This window comes from Carettochelys insculpta, chromosome 14 (genome assembly GCF_033958435.1).
Source record: "Carettochelys insculpta isolate YL-2023 chromosome 14, ASM3395843v1, whole genome shotgun sequence".
NCBI lineage: Eukaryota > Metazoa > Chordata > Testudines > Carettochelyidae > Carettochelys > Carettochelys insculpta.
Window position 1 is genome coordinate 6,570,241 of NC_134150.1, and position 17,320 is coordinate 6,587,560.

Sequence of the window (17,320 nt, forward strand, 5' to 3'; positions counted from 1 at the left end):
TATTTAAAGTTAAACAAATGCACAATTGTCTACATATGCAGGTCCTAAATAACAGATATTAGATGTGGTAATCTTTAAATATATAGGCTGCTTATGTTTATTTCTAATTTTTTTGAAAATAAGTATTTTGAAAGATTAATTGTTGCTCTAGAATCTCATAATATGTATACAAAATGACTGGATAGCTATTTATTCCTCATGATTTTTTTGCTGTGTAGTTCGTATTTTTCTTTGTACATTAGATTTGGGCTTTGGCTAACTTTAATTGGGTATATTTTTCCTAATGAAAGTAATTATATTGTAACTGACATTTTTTTAAAAAAATGAAAGCCATGACCAATTTTTTTAAATAAAATGAAAGCAGATTTCAAAGGTCTGAAGAGTTTTTAGACCTACTTGTGTGCAACAAAGCAGATAACATGTGGAAGACTTAAATTTCTTGGTGCAGAGAACTTCAGGCAACCTCTCCAAATGCCATGTAGTCCTCAGGTAGGAGAAGTTGCATTGTCCTTTGTATTTTTTCACAAATATTTATAAGTGGTGGAAAGTTCCTACAAACCTGTGCCATGCACAATTATTTTGCTAGGATATAAAAGGAATAACTTTTTGGGCAATCAGTGTAACTTAAAATGTGGATTGCTCAAAATACGATACAAATGATTGCATACTCAGCCCTAATACGTACATCAATGAAAAGCTTCTCTGGCACCTGCAGTTTAATTTGTTCTGTTTCTGAAGATTCATCCAGTTCAGTAAGCACAGCACCTTTGGTAGCCATATTCCCCACTAGTATCTCTAAAGAATAAGGAAAAATATTTAATTAGTTAATTGTCTGTTACATACCTCATTTAGGTCTGTTTCCCTTCTGATATTCAAAGCTATCACTGATGTACATTAGTCTTATCTCTAGTCATATCTACACTACAGAACTTTGGGTTTTTCTGCATTTAAGAAACTCCATGTGTTAGAAAATCTAAGACTATGTCTACTTGAGAGGATTTTTCTGGCAAAATTGGGTTTTGTCGGGAAAAAACACAAAGTGTCTACAGGCAAAATGTGCTTTGTTGACAGTTGGTTGACAAAACCAGCTATGTCTGCCAGCAGCATTATACCTCTTCCTGTTCAGATATAATACCTCTCTTGACAGTATTTTGAGAAAACAGTCATGTAGAACTCTGGGGGCCCTTTTGTTGACAGACAGGGATTCCAGTTCACCAGGCAGCCCTGTTTGCAGAGCTACCAGTCAGCCGTCTTGTCGAGAGAGGGCTGGGTAGTCTGGCTGCTCTCTGTCGACAGAGTAGCTTGCTCTTTCTATCTGTTTTTATGTGTAGATGCACTCTGTTGACAGAAGTTTTATCAGGAAATCCCTTCTGACAGTCACTTCTGTCGACAGATGCTTCTTGTATGGACATAGCCTAATGGGTGTGGCTAACTTGCAGAATTAGGTTAAAAGTTCATGAGAAATCTTTTAGATTATGAAGTGTTATCAGATCCGACATGATGGATCTTTTCTTTCATTCCGTATTTCCAAAGTTTTCCAGTCTATCTATATCTCACCTTTCTGTCTTTACACTATACCCATGAACTCCTTTGAATTATATATGTTAATTTTGCAATTTGAAACAAAGACATTGACTTTAGTGTAATTGTTTTACTTATAAAGGCATCAAAGAATCACACTTAAACAAAAAAAAACGTATTGGTATTCAATATCACGTGTTACACAAAACTCCATTTTCCTCAGTTACAAACTGTGGAAAGTTACTAAGCCAAATTCCTCATTCTTCTATTCCAGGCAACCCCAAAGAATTCAGTCAAGTCACTGGAGTTGTATATCAGCAAAGAGTTTGGCTCACCATCTCTGTTCCTCTTTTTATGTCTGTTTGGCTCTTTACAGTGTACATTACCTTCTTCGTCAGTAATGAAATTTTGGCATTTGTGAGAATTAGCTTCTTGCATGTCCTTCTGAATGTTACTCGTAATGTTAGTATGCAGGCTATCCAGATCTGTTTTACTTGATGCTTCAGCTAAAATTTCATCACAGGCTTCCATGCTTTCATTTACAAATTTCTTGATCTTCTGTTGAGTTTCTACCTCTTCAGAAGCATTTGAAATCCCAGAAATGTTGTTAGTCACATCACAGGAACTTGCCGGTGTAACATGTCCCAAAGAAGCAGGAAAGTCTATAAAAGTAAAGTGGTAGAGCAAGTTGTTGCAGGTTAACAGTATTCAGACTGTAACATATGGTTTTCTCCCTTAGCTCTCAAATACATACTAAAAACCTCTCTTTTATTTGGTCTGCCAGTCAGGCATCAGTATCCCTCAGGGGGCTATAGATGTGTCAGGCCAAATGGGTTTGCTCATTTGTAGTGCCCAAAGGAATGAAGCCAGTAAAAGCATTTAAGCAGTAAATGCTTAACTTTAAATAATTTAAGCCATTGACTTTAAAAGGATTGCTTATGTACATGACATTAGGGACATACTTTAGCATTTGCTGAATAAAAGCCAAAGAGGGAGTTTCTTACATAAATTCCATAACTCTCGAGTTGCAAAACTGCCTCTAATCCTGTGGTGATCAACCTGTGGCTTGTGGGCCTCATGTGGTCCAGTGGGGCTCCACCAGAGGTCAATGGACTCCCTGGCTACCCTCCTCCCCCATGCACCTCTTGCACACTGGGGCACCAAAGCCCTATACTTCCCCCTCCCTTTCAGCGCTTTCAGAGAAGCCAAAAATTACCTGATTCACACTCTGTCCCTGTTCCTTCCTCCCAGAGCTAGGAGATTGCAAATCAGTTGTTCACCGCATTGCAGTTCTGAAAGGCAGGGAGAGGAGCAGGGAGTGGAGTGTGAATAAGGTGACTTGTGTGCTCCAGTAGTGCTGGGAGGGAGGAGGAGGAGGAGCACGTAAGTGCAGGGCTCTGGTTTCCCAGTGTGCAAGGGGTGGGTGGGGGTGGGGGAGCCACATCGCCACAAGTGGAATCCCAGGCTGCAGCCCAGTGAAGAGAAGAAAGATAACACACGCAGCCCACCCACTCTTGGTGGTTGACCCTTTCTGCTCTAAGCTCTAAAATTTTAATCAGTGATACGATCTCTGAAAGTATACTTTGTAGTCAAACACTCTGGGCTATAATTGGCTTGTGGGTGGTATTTTGACCATCTTGACATCTATTTGCTGTTACTCACTCTCAGCTGGAAAATGTTATTATTCTGGCACCGGTTATGTTAAGCAATGTGAAAGAAGACTCCATGGTGTAGAGATGGCAAAAGGGAAGTGAGGTGTTAAAATCAGCAACACATAGCTTGCCTAACTGTAACTGCTAATATGCTAGAGGCTCCAGTCCTGTCTGTCAATTAATACAGTAGCAAATCACAGCTGAAACATGGGACAGAATTTTTTAAAATTATTCCTTTTACCTTAATGTATATCTTATCGAAATTAATATCATACCAAAACCTGAGGCTATCACTCTCTTGTGTATCCCAAAGATGGCATCAATGTACTCCTGAATCTTTGGGAATATTGATTTATTTTAAATATCAGCATATGGGGAGAATACACGTTTTATTCCTACAAACATCAGTTTCTGTATCAGTTGTATACAATATTTATTGTAGCTGTGTCAGTCTTAGCATATTAGAGACACAAGATGAGTCAGGTAGTGTCTTTTATTGGATCAACTTTTGTTTGTACTCTGAGTATTTTCCTCAGACCCGTGGAAAGTAGTAGTTCAAAAGCTTGTCTCTTCCACTGACAGAAGCTGATCCCATAAAAGATATTACTTCACTCACCTTGTCTTTTTACAGCAGTGAAAAATATAATTTTTATTACTGCAGCATTAGGGCTGTGTTAAATCCTAAGCCATAGCAAACAAGTCAAATTTTATTCTCCTATTCTAGAGACTTACATTGTTGTAAATGGAGTTCCTCAGCATGTACACTTTTGAAAATAATAATGGAATTTTGCTCACAGATTATTGCTTGATAAAAAGTAATGTCAAAGTAAGGAAATCTTAAGCAGTTAGAATGCCAATGTGACGTAAAGCAGAGAGAAACAGGAGCTTTATCCAAAAGCTTAATCACAAACCTTCTTGGGCCTCTGTTGAGTCTCCATTTTCACATTTTCTAATATCTCTTTCTTCCTTCTCCCGTTGCATTTTCTTCTCTTTAGCTCTTTTCCTAATTGCTGTTAGTGCATCAACGCTGTCTTGGATCTTCCGTCTCTCTCTAGTCTCCCATTTTTCCCTTTCACTCTTCTCTGCATCACGCCCGCCCGTGGCCCAGGCTTCTGCACAAGCTCTAATAAGCATAAGCAAGACCTCTGTAACAGAGTTTTGTAAATGCTAGCAGCTCAGAGAACTCATGATTTCAGAAGTCTATTTGCAAGGGAAGAAAAGTTACTGAGCAGATTAGCCTCAGAAAAAATGCTCCCTTGAACAGCAAGGTACAGATATTTGTAAGTGAAACAGAACAGCTAAGGAACAGGAGCTTGTAAAGTCTAGTGATTAAAAACCAAAGTTTACATCTTTTGTTAGTAAGTTTTTTAAAAGCCACAAATTCTAGTTTCCATGACATTTGTGTTACCACTCGGCCATCATGAGCAGTGTCTGGGCAATTGGGTATGGAGAAAGGCAAATCTGAATAGGAATATACCACATTCTTAGAAATATACTGCATTTCCTTGTATTAAGAATTTAGAATGTGGAGCTTTTAGCTGTAAGATACTAGTTGTACACATGGCAACCTATCTCCCCTTATTGCTGGTCACAAGTATGTAAGAATGGCCACACTGGGTCAGACCAATGGTCCATCTAGCTCAGTATCCTGGCTTCCAGTAGTGGCCAATGCTAGGTGTTTCAAAGGGAATGAACAGAACAGGCAATCAAAGAGTGGTCTATCTGCTGTCTTCCACTTCCAGTTTTTGGCAGACAGATAGTAGGGACACTCAGAGCATTGGGATGCATTTCTGGCTGTCTTGGCTAATAGTCATTGATGGGCTTAAGCTCCATGAATTTATCTTGGTTTTTTTTTCCAACCCTGTTATAGATTTTGCCTTCACAGCATCTCTTGGCAATGAGTTCCACAGGTTGATTGCATGGATTACCTTTGTTTTAAATCTGGCGCCTACTGATTTCGTTGTTCTTGTATTATGTAAAGGAGTAAATAACACCTTGACTGCTTCTACACTGCCCCTCCCTTTCAAAAGGGGCATGCAAACATGGCTGATGAAAATGCAAATAAGGTGCTGATTTGCATATTCAATGCCTCATTTATATAATGTGGCCACTCACCATTCTGGAAGTGCTGTTTTCAAAAGCCAAAACAGCCGAGCAGATAGGGGGTTCCTTCAAAAGGAAGCTCCCCCCTTTCGAAAGCACACTTCTACCAGAAAAAAATAAGAAGAGTGCTTTTGAAAGGGAGGGCTTCCTTTTGAAGGAACCCCATCTATACAGCTGTTTTGGCTTTTGAAAACACCACTTTCAGACGGGTGAGTGGCTGTCATTATGCAAATGAGGTCTTGAATATGCAAATCAGTACCAGATTTGCATGTTTGATTGTCTGTATTTGCATGCTCCTTTCAAAAGGAATTGGCTGTGATTCACATTCTCCATACCAGTCAAAATGTTATAGATCTCCATCATATCTCTTGATATCTCATAGCTCACCTCTTTTTCAAACTGGTCAGTCTCAGTCTTCTTAATCATTCTTCATACAAAGCTATTCCACATCCCTAATCATTTTTGATTCTCTTCTCTGATCTTTTCAAAATCCAACATATATTTTTTGAGACAGGGCAATCAGAAATTCATTCAATATTCAAGGTATGGGCAGTCCATGGATTTACATAATGACATCATAATAATTTCTACTTTATTATCCATGCATTTGTAATAGTTCCTAAAATGTTTGCTTTTTAGACTACTGCAGCACACTGAGCTGATGTTTTCAGAGTACCATCCAAAAGGACTCCAAGATCTCTTTCTTGATGGATAACAGCTGATTCAGAGTTCATCATTTTATACATGTAGTTGGGCTTTTGTTTTCCTGTGTGCATTATTTTGCATTTATCAACACTGAATTTTGTTGCCTAGTCACTCGTTTTTGAGATCTCTTTGCAACTCTTCAGACTCTGCTTTGGACTGAACTATCTTGAATCATTTTATTTTATCATTTGCAAATTTTGCTGCCTCACTCTTTACCCCTTTTCCCAGATCACTTGTGAATATGTTGAACAGCACTGGTTTCAATGCAGACTGACTAAAAACTGACCATCTATTCCCACCCTGTGTTTTCTGCCTTTTAAGCAGTTAGTGATCCATGAGTAGACCTTTCTTCATATCCTGTGTATGTTTACTTTGGCCAGATTTTTCTTTTCTCTGTATGACAAAAATATTGACTAAAAACGAATTTTGCAATCATTAGTATTTAATATCCACTGCGACGTAAAGAGTACTTCACTATTTCTCACCTGTCCTTTGGAAAAACTGGCCTATCATCCAGGTATGTTAACTGTTTTAGACGAATAGTAAGAGTCCTTCTATAATTAGGAATTTTCTTAATCACTTCATTTCCCATCAAATACAGCACACGCTATAAAAGCAAAGTACAGAATTTAAAAAAAAAAAAAAGTAAAAATTACATCCAAATAGGTACTTTCCTTAAAATCTGTGAATCCAGGAGGCTTAAAAAAGTGATATACCCTGGGCATGCAAAAAACATGGATAAAACCTCCAATCACGACAAAGTTTCATTAATGAAAACATTTGCTTTTTTTTAATTGTGACAGAATTTGCTGCTAATCACAGATCTGATTTTACTGATTTTTTTCCTATTCAATCTGACTGTCTCCAACCAAATCTATGTACTTAAGGTCCACCTTATATTATAGAATACAATTATTTTCCATCTCATGATGGCTGTCTTTAGTTTTGAAAACAAACTTGCAGTGCAATTGAAAACAAAGTCTCTTAGAATAAAGTAGGTAGTATTAACATTAAAATGCGGCTGGTTGGCAACAATTTGAAGATCTTCTGCCTGTATAATACTTTTCTGTAGAATTTAAGTACTCTGTGAAATACTTTTTAAAACTTCAGGGAAAAGAATCAGAGAAAACACTGTGAGACTACATAACAACTCAATGCAACTGAGTGAATTCTTTGGAGAAAATACTTTATTTGCCAAAAAATGCAGCTTCCCGTTGACTGCAACTGTTTGGCTACACTACGACAATCCTTCAAAATAAATTCTTCTGGAAAGAGATCTTCCAAAAAAATTCTTTTGAAATAGTGCATCCACACACAAAAAAGTGGATCAAATGATCGATCTGCTCTTTTGATAGACAGTGTCCACACAGCCCCTGCTCTTTTGAAAGAACAAGGCAGGGATCGAAAAATCTGGTGCCATGAGGACTGCTCTTTTGAATAAAGGGCCCCCATGGCATCTACACATTTTTTTCCAAAATAATCTTTTGGAAAAAGATACTCCTCCTCACCTGGGAGAGGAAGAGTGTCACTGGAAAAAGTGACATGTTTTTCCAATTTAATATTAAAAGAACACATTTTGGCTATGTCTACAGTAGAAGCATCTGTCAACAGAAGTTACTGTCAGCAGGAGAATCTCAAGCCCTCTCTGTTGACAGAAGTGACTACACTGCACTTCTGTCGACAGTACTATGTTGCGAGATTGTTATGCCTCAAATTTTGAGGGATAATACTGTCGAGGAAAATGCAGAAGTCTGTCAAGACTCTGTCCACAGAATTCTTTAAGTGTGCAGATGCTCCCTGAGTTATGGCGACATAACTTTTATGAATTTGGATTGAATTTAAGTGAACAGTTTCAGCGAGGAAAAAAATATTCCAAAATACAGATTCTACCTCCCAAAACTGCCATTCTCTGGTCCAGCAACATATGTGGTCTGGTAGGACCACGGAAGTTGCAGGACCAGAGAGCCCTTGGCCCTGAGGATGTTCCAGCCCCAGCGCGCCAGTGACAGGGCTGCATTGGCAGCCCAGCCAGGGCTGAAGCCAGTGGCCCAGGAATGTGCCAACAGCCCAGCTGAGGCTGAAGTCAGTGGCTCAGGGCCGTGACAGCAGCCTTGCCAGGCGGGCAGCATGGCCCCAGGCCTGTGGCTGAAGCCAATGTCCTGGGACTGGGGCGAAAACTGATGCTATGGGGCGGGGCTGAAGTAAGTACCCTGGGGCTGTGGCCAGCAGTCTGGATGGGCTGGAGCTGGTCTCCACAGTTCAGGCATCTGGGGCCACAGACAGTAGCCCAGCTGCATCTGGGATAGGGCCAGCATAAGTTAGGCTGGAGGTAAGTGTGCAGCAGGGGCTTGAGGTGTATGGGGAGAAGCTGGGGGTGGGGGTGGAAATTGGAGCACAGAGCCACCAGCAGGCTGGGAGGCAAGGGAGACCTCCCTTTGTCCAGCAAATTCCCTCGTTTGGGACTGGTCAGGTCCCATACATGCTGAATGAGGTATGTGCAACCTGTTGGTGAAAATTTTTATTCTGATCTGTTTCCAGATCTGAAGAAGTAGGTTTGCCCAATAAAAGCTCATCACCTAATAAATAATTTCGTTAGCCTTTAAAGTGCTACATGACTGCTTTTGTGTTTTGTGAAGATACAGACTAACATGGCTACCTCTCTGTGACTGTTTTATTTTGAATTTGTGCTATGTTTAACTTAAAACAAAACCAAACCAAACCAATCCTGATGTTTAAATCTATCATTCCGGGACAAAACAATTTGTTCAACCAACAATATTTTACATTTTAAGTGAACCCAAAAATCCACTATTTGCCCAGCACTACTAATCGTATACTTTAGAAATAAAACACTTTCTTCTAATGTAGATGAAGTTTTATTGTGCTGGGTTCTGCATGATAAGACAAATTAATGAGACTGTGGTTTTACACTCATGTAGGTGAACATATACAAAACCTCCATGTATGTTTTGCTTACCAGATCAGGCATGGTCTCCAGGACATTTAGGATATCTGGATCATCTAACCTGTTGTGGGAAAGGTCAAGGACACAGATGGTTGGACATTCCTGTAAGTGCTTTATGTCCTCCACTGTTTGTAATTTATTGTGAGCAATTTGCAGAGTGTGCAGAACTCTTAAACAAGCTGTTGAACAATAACAATACAATGAAAGAAAAATGAATTATGTTCAAGGAGAATTTTCTGTGTAGAGTGGAATACTTCAGCTTTAAATGTCATGACTGTTTTTCACTTGGTGACTTTTTTATATACATTGCCACACAACAAATTTATTTTTCCAAGCTTCACCCCCTCCAACATTTCTGTTTCTTTATCATAAAGCTTTGAATGCCTGAGTGTGCTTTAAATGCATATTTCTCTTTTGAGTTACTCAATTACACAAAAGCACGAACTACTATTTCAAATTCTACCTAAATCAGACCAAAAATAACAAGCACTTCTGTGGCACCTTAGAGACTAACAAATTTATTAGGTCATGAGCTTTCGTGAGTAAAATCCACTTCATCGGACGAGTTAGAGTAGAAATTTCCACTCCAACTCATCAGATGAAATGGGTGTCAATCTGTTTGTTTATTTTATTTTACTTCCCCAGGTCTTAAAACTTAAATACCCACCTGGGGAAGTAAGGAAACAGATTGACAGAGACAGATGAGTATGCAGAAGCCATCTACTTCAGGAAAAGCTCAACAAGGAAAATAAAAACACCTCAGGTTATTACCTACAACTCCCACCTAAAACACCTCCAGCGCATCATTAACAATCTACAAGTTATCCTGGAAAATGATCTCTAGCTCTCACAAACCTTGTGAGGCAGACCAGTCCTTGTTTACAGGTAGTCCCCCAATATTAAGCAAATACTCACCTACAGTCACACAACATAGACAGTATATGTCACTATACAACACAGCACAGGAACACTAACCCAGGAAATTAACCCCTGCAAACAAACCCTGTTGCCAACTCTGTTCACATAGCTCTATACAAGTGAAACCATCACAGGACCTAACTACATAATCCACACCATCAAGGGCTCATACATCTGCACATCCACTAATGTGACATACTTTATCAAGTGCCAGCAATGCCATGGATATTGGACAAACCAGATAATCTCCATGCCAAAGGATAAATGGGCAAAAATCAGACATCAAGAAACGGAACACACATAAACATTCAGGGGAACTCATTAACCTCCCTGGAAATTCAGCAAAGGATTTAAAAATAGCCATCCTCCTTCAAAAAACAGAACAAAACAGAAACAAAATCCTAACTTCAAAACTTGATTACAAAGGGTAAGAGATGAATTGGAGCTCATTTGTAAATTTAACACTATACAAATAAGCCTTAATAAGGATGTTAATTGGTAAACACTCTGCAGAGGAAACATCCCCTCAATGGACATCCACATCTTCCCATTAACTACACTGAATGGACATAATCACCATGACCGATCACCCTAATTCACAATGGATACTAATTTTTATTTTTTGTAGTCATTTTCTTTACATATCTACCTGCCTTTTTATTTCCACTCCATTCCATCTAATGAAGTAGGTTATACCCATGAAAGCTTATGCCCTAATAAGTAAGTCTCTAAAGTGCCACAGCAGGGTTTCCCAAACTTTATATAGTTGGAACCTGATTTTTTTCAGTACCTCTTTTTGCAGCCCAAAAATATAAATGCACATAAAAATGAAAAATGAATAACTTTTCATTGTTTATTATTTATTCACAATAATAAGAGTACATAGCGATAATTTGTATACAGTAAACCCTCATTTTACGCAGCTTCACATTGTGCAAAACTTGCCTTAACGTGAGTTTTGCACAATGTGAAGCTGCTGGGCTGTTAGCCTGCCTGGCTGCCTGCAGCTGCGGGAAGCTAGGCAGGCTAAGAGCTCCTTCCTCTGCCTTCCCAGAGCAGCACTAGGCACCACTCTGGGAAGACAGGGGGAAGGCTTTTAGCAGGCAGCCAGGCGGTCTAAAACCCGCCTCCCGGAGTGGCATGGCTAAACCCCCGCTGGCTCTACTCCCCAACTCCTCCACCCCTGTGGCCCCAGCTCACCTCCCACAGCAGAGGGTTCCAGCCACATGACTGGGGCTCCCCTCCAAACCCCATACCCCAACCCCCCCCGCATGCTTGGCCCCCAACCCCCGCATCAGCCCCCAGCTCACCCCCTGCACACTCCAGTTCAACCCCTCCCCGCCTGGCTCAACCCCCTCCTGCAGCCCCAGCTCACCCCCCCCTCCCCCACGCACAGGGCTCTGGCTTTCTGCCATGGGTGCTCCCAGCCTGGAGCCTCAGGGAAGCAGCAGCTGCAGGCACTCCAGACCCAGAGCCCTGCAGAAGAGGCAGCTACAGGCACTCCCAGCCCTAGAACCCTGGGGAAGCTGCTGCCATGGGCACTCCCCAACCAGAGCCCCAGGGAAGCAACAGCTGCAGGCACTCCTGGCTCCAGGGAAGTGGCTACCGCAGGCACTCCTCCCCTGGAGTCCCAGGGAAGCAGCAGCCATGCATGCTCCCAGCCCTGGAGCCCTAGGGAAGTGGCTGCCTTGGGCACTCCCCACTTGGAGCCTCGGGGAAGCAGCAGCCGCAGGCACTCCCAGCAGTGGAGCCGCAGGGAAGTGCTTTTTCTTTCCCCAAGGACCGGTACTGGGCCGTGGACCACACTTTGGGAACACTGTGCTACAGGATTCCTCATTGTTTTAAAATAAACTGTTCAAGTTATCGCTGTGGCTGCGTTTACACTAGCAAGCTCTTTTGGAAAATCTGACCCTTTTTCAAAAGAACACGCGGAGCATCTACACACAAAATGGGCTCTTTTGGTCCAAAATCAAAAGAACGTGGCTCTTCTTCCAGAAGCCTTCTTCCGCTCCCAGATCAGGAGAGAGCCTTCTTTTGAAAGCTTCTTTAAAAAAAAAAGAGCATGTGTAGGTGGGCTGCAGGCCCTTTTTTTGAAAGAGCAGTCTTCATGGTGCTGGATTTTTTCGATCCCTGGCCCATTCTTTCAAAAGAGCAGGGGCTGTGTGGAGGCTCTCTATTGAAAGAGCGGCTTGATGTTTTGATCCGTTTTTTGCGCGTGTGTGTGTGTACGTGTGTGTATGTGCTCTTTTGAACAAGATTTTTTGGAAGATATTTTCCAGAAGAACTTCTTTTGAAAGATCGCTGTAGTGCAGCCACAGCCTGTAAGTAACTTTAAAACCGGTTTTAGTCTGTGGATCAATTAGCCTCCTTCCCAAAATTTAAATTTTTAAACACATAAGTTTGACTTTCTACCCAAAAGCCTGCTTTAAATTGGTCTTACACTTTTTGCAGTATTTTAAACCAATTAAAAAAGCCTGAAAAATGTAATTAGTTGATGTATGGAAACATTAATAAAACATGCTATAGTAGAAATACTTACAGAGATTTTCAATGGTTTTGATATAATTGTTACTCAGGTTAAGAGAATCCAACTTTTCCAGGGGTTCCAAGTTTTCAATTTTATTAATTAAATTGAGTTGCAAGTACAGGCAACGCAACTCTGTCTGAGCCTCCAGGTTCTCAATTTTTGTTAAACCATTGCATTCAAGCCATAGGCATTTTAATCCTGTATACTCTTCAAGATTCTCAAGGCGGTCAAATCCTGCAGAAAACAGGGTTTAAACAAGAGAAGTTCAGCTGACAATAAACACAGAAAACACAGAAAAAAATTAAGTAATGATGCTGATATAGACTATAAGCCACGTTCAACATCTTTATTAATGACTGGATGAAGTGGATGGATTGCACCCTCAGCAAATACGCAGATGACACTAAGCTAGGGGACAGATAGATACACTGGAGGATAGGGATAGAGTCCAGAGTGACCTGCAGATTGGAGAATTGGGCCGAAAGAAACCTGATGAGGTTCAAAAAAGACAAGCGCAGAGTCCTGCACTTGCAACAGAAGAATCCCAAGCACTGTTACAGGCTGGGGACTGGCTAAATAGCAGTGCAGCAGAAAAGGAGCTGGGTATGACAGTGGATGAGAAGCGAGATATGAGTTGACAGTGTGCCCTTGTAGACATATTGGGATGCATATTGGGATGCATTAAGAGGAGCATTTCCAGCAGATCTACAGAAGGTATTGTTCTGCTCTATTCAGCACTGCTGAGGCCTCATCTGGAGCACTGCATCCAGTTCTGCCCCCCTACTTCTCCTCATTATAGAATGGATGTAGCTGCACTGGAGTGGGTCTGCAAGAGAGCAACAAAATGATTAGGGGGCTGTAGCACATAACCTCTGAGGAGAGGCTGAGGGACTTAGGCTCACATAGTTTGTAGAAGAGAGGAGTGAGTGGCGATTTGATAGCAGCCTTCAACTTCCTGAAGGGGGGTTCTAAAGATCATGGAGAAACTGTACTCAGTAGTGATGGGTGGCAGAATATGGAGCAATAGCCTCAAGTTACAGAGGGAGGTGTGTAGTTTGGATATTAGGAAAAACTATTTCACTAGAAGGGTGGGGAAGCACTGGAATGAGTTACCTAGAGAGGTGGTGGAATCTCCATCCCTAGAGGTTTTTTACTCCCAGCTTGACAAAGTCCTGGCTGGGATGGTTTAGTTAGGGTGGTCCAGCTTTGGGCAGGGGGCTGGACTCGATGACCTGCTGAGGTCTCCTCCAGCCTTATTATTCTATGACAGCGAGGATATAACCTTTACAGTATTTCAATTGAGTAGACCAAGTAATCAGTAGTTCTGAGTCAAATCACAGTGTCCGTGGGGAGTGAGTCTGTATTCTGTGCTGATCCAATTACGTGAGGAGGGCACAACAGTGGGAGCCAGCATCAGGGGCATCACCTCCCCTCACACTCCCCTAACTTCCACTCACCACGTGGTGCAAGTTGCAGCCTCCTTTGTTCTGCTGCGGGCTGCCAGCCCACTGAGCCCCACGTCTCTGCAGGCAGCTGGGAGTGGAGGCTGCTTCCTGCTACCGTAGAGGAGTGAGGTTCAGCAGGCTGGGAGACCATGGCAGAGTGCAGCAGGCTGCTGCTTGTGCTGGGGGAGAGGGGTAGCCAAGTGGAAATGACCCCTTGCTGCTGCTGCTGTCTGCCCCTTGCCCCAAGTAATCCTCGTGATGGTTGGGGAGGCTGCCATGGTTCTCCCAAAAGCGCAGAGACTGGGGTGGCCACCCCACCTCATTCTATAAATGGGATGGCTCTGCTGCATGCATGCAAACATTAGATTTACAACTAACACAGGTGTTAGAAAGGGGAAAAATGGCATTTAATTAGTATTAGTAATATGGATCAAGCAAAGCAAACACTGAACAAGTCAGGAACAGCTGAAGTATTAACTGCTCCTGCCAGGATGCATTGTTGCCCCAAGTATCTTCATTATGGGCATTATTTTTGCCTTGTATGATATGAGAGAAAAGATTTGGTCTTGAAGCCAAGAATCAGTCTGGTTAATAGAATCATAGAATCATAGGGCGGGAAGAGACATTAGGAGGTCATCCAGTTCAGTCCAACCTATTTCTATCTCCTTTCAAGCCACAATTAATCCAGTAGCAGTGCCTACAGCCACTGTGAAGGAGAGTATTTATGAAGGTATGTGCAGTATAAAACTACTTCAAGTACCCGAATCTCCATAAATTTATGAACCCTGTAGAAACAACATATCAGTCTTCTGAGCTTTCATATGAACAAATTACTAGCCCTTAATTATACATATAAGTTTTAAGTTGTGTATTAGTGAATTATAGTGTTTGCTGTGCATTGGTATGTATGACTGGGTTCTTATTTTTCCATAATATTCGCCCTCCTCCAAGAGGAGGGCTTGTAGCCAGTTAGTGTGTTTAATAATTTATTCAAAGATTTATTGTGGTTGTTTCCCCAAACATTACCCATTGGCACATTCTTTATGATAATTTTAGAAGTGTTCTGGTTTAAGGGTTAGGCCTGAGGGTACGTCTACACTTACTGCAGTGGAGATCGATCTTCCCAGGTTCGATTTAGCGTGCCAGGTAAGGATGCACTAAATTGAACGCTCTGGGCATCCTGGTAGACTCCAGTACTCCTTGCAGTGGGGAGAAACTCTCCTGTCAACCTCCCACTGTGAGGACGGCACAGAAATTTGACCTAAGATACATTAACACCAGCTATGCCATAGGTTCCCAACCTGGGGGGACGTGCCCCCCGTGGGGGCCATGAAGAAATTCCAGAGGGGGCGTGAGGTGACTCAGTCCCCCTGCCCCCCTATTAATCCCCCCAAACCCAAGAAAGCTGGTGTTACCTCCTGCCAGGGCTTTTTTTTCTGGTGGTATGCTGCAGAACGGTGTTCCACCACCTTTTATTCTGGTAGTGGCACCTGCACCACCATTTTTGAACTTCCCCTGACATTTAAAAGGTGATCTTGGGTGTAAAAAGATTGGAGACCACTGCTGTAAAAATGTTTAAATTTCAAACCACAAAATGTGATTTTTGATTTGTCTTTCGATGTGTAGGGGGTATGAATTGAATTTTTTGTTAAAAGGGGGGTTGGATGATGAAGAAGAAGAGATCGGGGAACATCAGGGTTTCTCATAAATCTAAAAGGGGGCATGATGCTGAAAAGTTTGGGAACCACTCAGCTACACTATTCACATAGCTGGAGTTGCCTATCTTAGGTTGACATTGCTCCCTAGTGTGGACCAGGCCTGAGTTGCCCATGTATGTGTAAAGTATCAGAGGGGTAGCCGTGTTAGTCTGGATCTGTAACAGCAACGAAGGGTCCTGTGGCACCTTATAGACTAACAGAAAAGTTTTGAGCATGAGCTTTCGTGAGCACAGACTCACTTCATCAGATGCTGGTCTTGGAAATCTGCAGATTCCCCTCCCTTGGTGTTCACACCTCCAGATCAACTGCTGGTAGTAAGCCCCACCCTTGCTGACTGAGCTAACCTTGTTATCCCCACCCTTGCTCTCTCTTATTTATACCTGGCCCTGCAGATTTCCAAGACCAGCATCTGATGAAGTGAGTCTGTGCTCACGAAAGCTCATGCTCAAAACTTTTCTGTTAGTCTATAAGGTGCCACAGGACCCTTCGTTGCTGTTACATGTATGTGTAGTCCCCTTAGGCTTAAAGCCCAGCATGGTTAAGGCCTGTATGATTTCAGCTTTGCATGTAGGCTTAGCATTATAATTTTACTTTGCTTATATAGCTAATACACATTCATCACTAATGAATGTTTGTCAATCACATACTCGTATGTTCCGAGTCATTCTACTTAAACCTAACCATTGCACAGTAATTATTTATATACTTATACCCCCCCGCAACAATTCTATTAAATGATTATACTTGTAGTGGTTAGTTTATATAATAGCCAATGGAACAATTCATCACAGGTTGTAGTGGATTCTCATTATTGGCAATTTTAAAATCAAGTCTAGAATCAAAAAACAGTAATTAATTCAGGTCTTTATTACACAGGAGGTCAGACTAGATGATCACAGAAGTCTTTTCTGGCCTTGAAATCTATGAACTGCTCCCACTGAAGTCAATGACAAAACTCCCTGTGACAAATCATTAAATCATTGAAAAGGAAACTTAAAGATTCACAACAGATACTCTTTTAAAGATCAGAGGAAATATGCTGGCATATTTAGTACCCTCTAAATGGAGAAGAGATTCCATGGAGAATTAGCATGTCATGTATATAGCCACTTTTAATGCCTTATGGAAAAGCTAGCTATACCACATAAAAAGTCCTTAAAGACAACAAAGGACAGCATTCACATTAGCTCTAGCAACTCTTTCCCCTTTATCAATACAAGAATGCAGAAAGTGAAGTATCCACATTTGGGTACGTGAATACAATGTTTTTACACTTTTCCCCCCGGTTATTCTTTATACATCAGTACATAGACTTCTGTAGCTGAAAAAATCGTTGTCTAAAAAAAAAATGTAAGTAGGAATAAGGCACATTTTCGGCTTGTGAGATATTCAGGGACCAATATTTTAAACCAGTGTTTTTAGGCATGTTTTTAGGTTTTTAGTGCTGTGGTTTAATGTGCCACCTAGCTCCTACCTTGCTTTATATTAACTTGATTTTCATTAATATTGTTGGTCAGAGTTCACAGGTTAAAAGTTCATTAAAAAAGAATCAAATTTAGCAACATCAAAACTGTGAAATCAGAACCACTGTTCCCTTAATTCCAATATTCTGCCTCCAATACTAGCATGGGTTAAAATAAGTTGAAAACACTCCAAAAACAAGCTTTCTACCCCCATCAAAGGCATATAACTCTGACAACAGGCAAAAATACTAGTGTTATTATGCCTCATCTATCCAGCTCACATAGCTAAATATACTGGATTTT

General features: G+C 41.3%; 2 protein-coding genes across 2 annotated transcripts in view; one reads left to right on the forward strand and one right to left on the reverse strand.

Moving 5' to 3' along the window:
* HSDL1 (hydroxysteroid dehydrogenase like 1) overlaps nt 1-17,320 on the forward strand; it is an 86,582-nt gene that overhangs the window by 27,466 nt on the left and 41,796 nt on the right. The window lies entirely within an intron of this gene.
* Nucleotides 1-17,320, reverse strand: part of DNAAF1 (dynein axonemal assembly factor 1) — a 55,957-nt gene that overhangs the window by 18,947 nt on the left and 19,690 nt on the right. Inside the window, exons 6-11 of the mRNA XM_075008814.1 lie at nt 12,404-12,625; nt 8,959-9,125; nt 6,467-6,588; nt 4,085-4,296; nt 1,908-2,183; nt 686-795 (exon numbers count right to left, since the gene is read on the reverse strand). Coding sequence (XP_074864915.1) covers nt 686-795; nt 1,908-2,183; nt 4,085-4,296; nt 6,467-6,588; nt 8,959-9,125; nt 12,404-12,625 — 1,109 coding nt within the window. The remainder of the gene's footprint in view (nt 1-685; nt 796-1,907; nt 2,184-4,084; nt 4,297-6,466; nt 6,589-8,958; nt 9,126-12,403; nt 12,626-17,320) is intronic.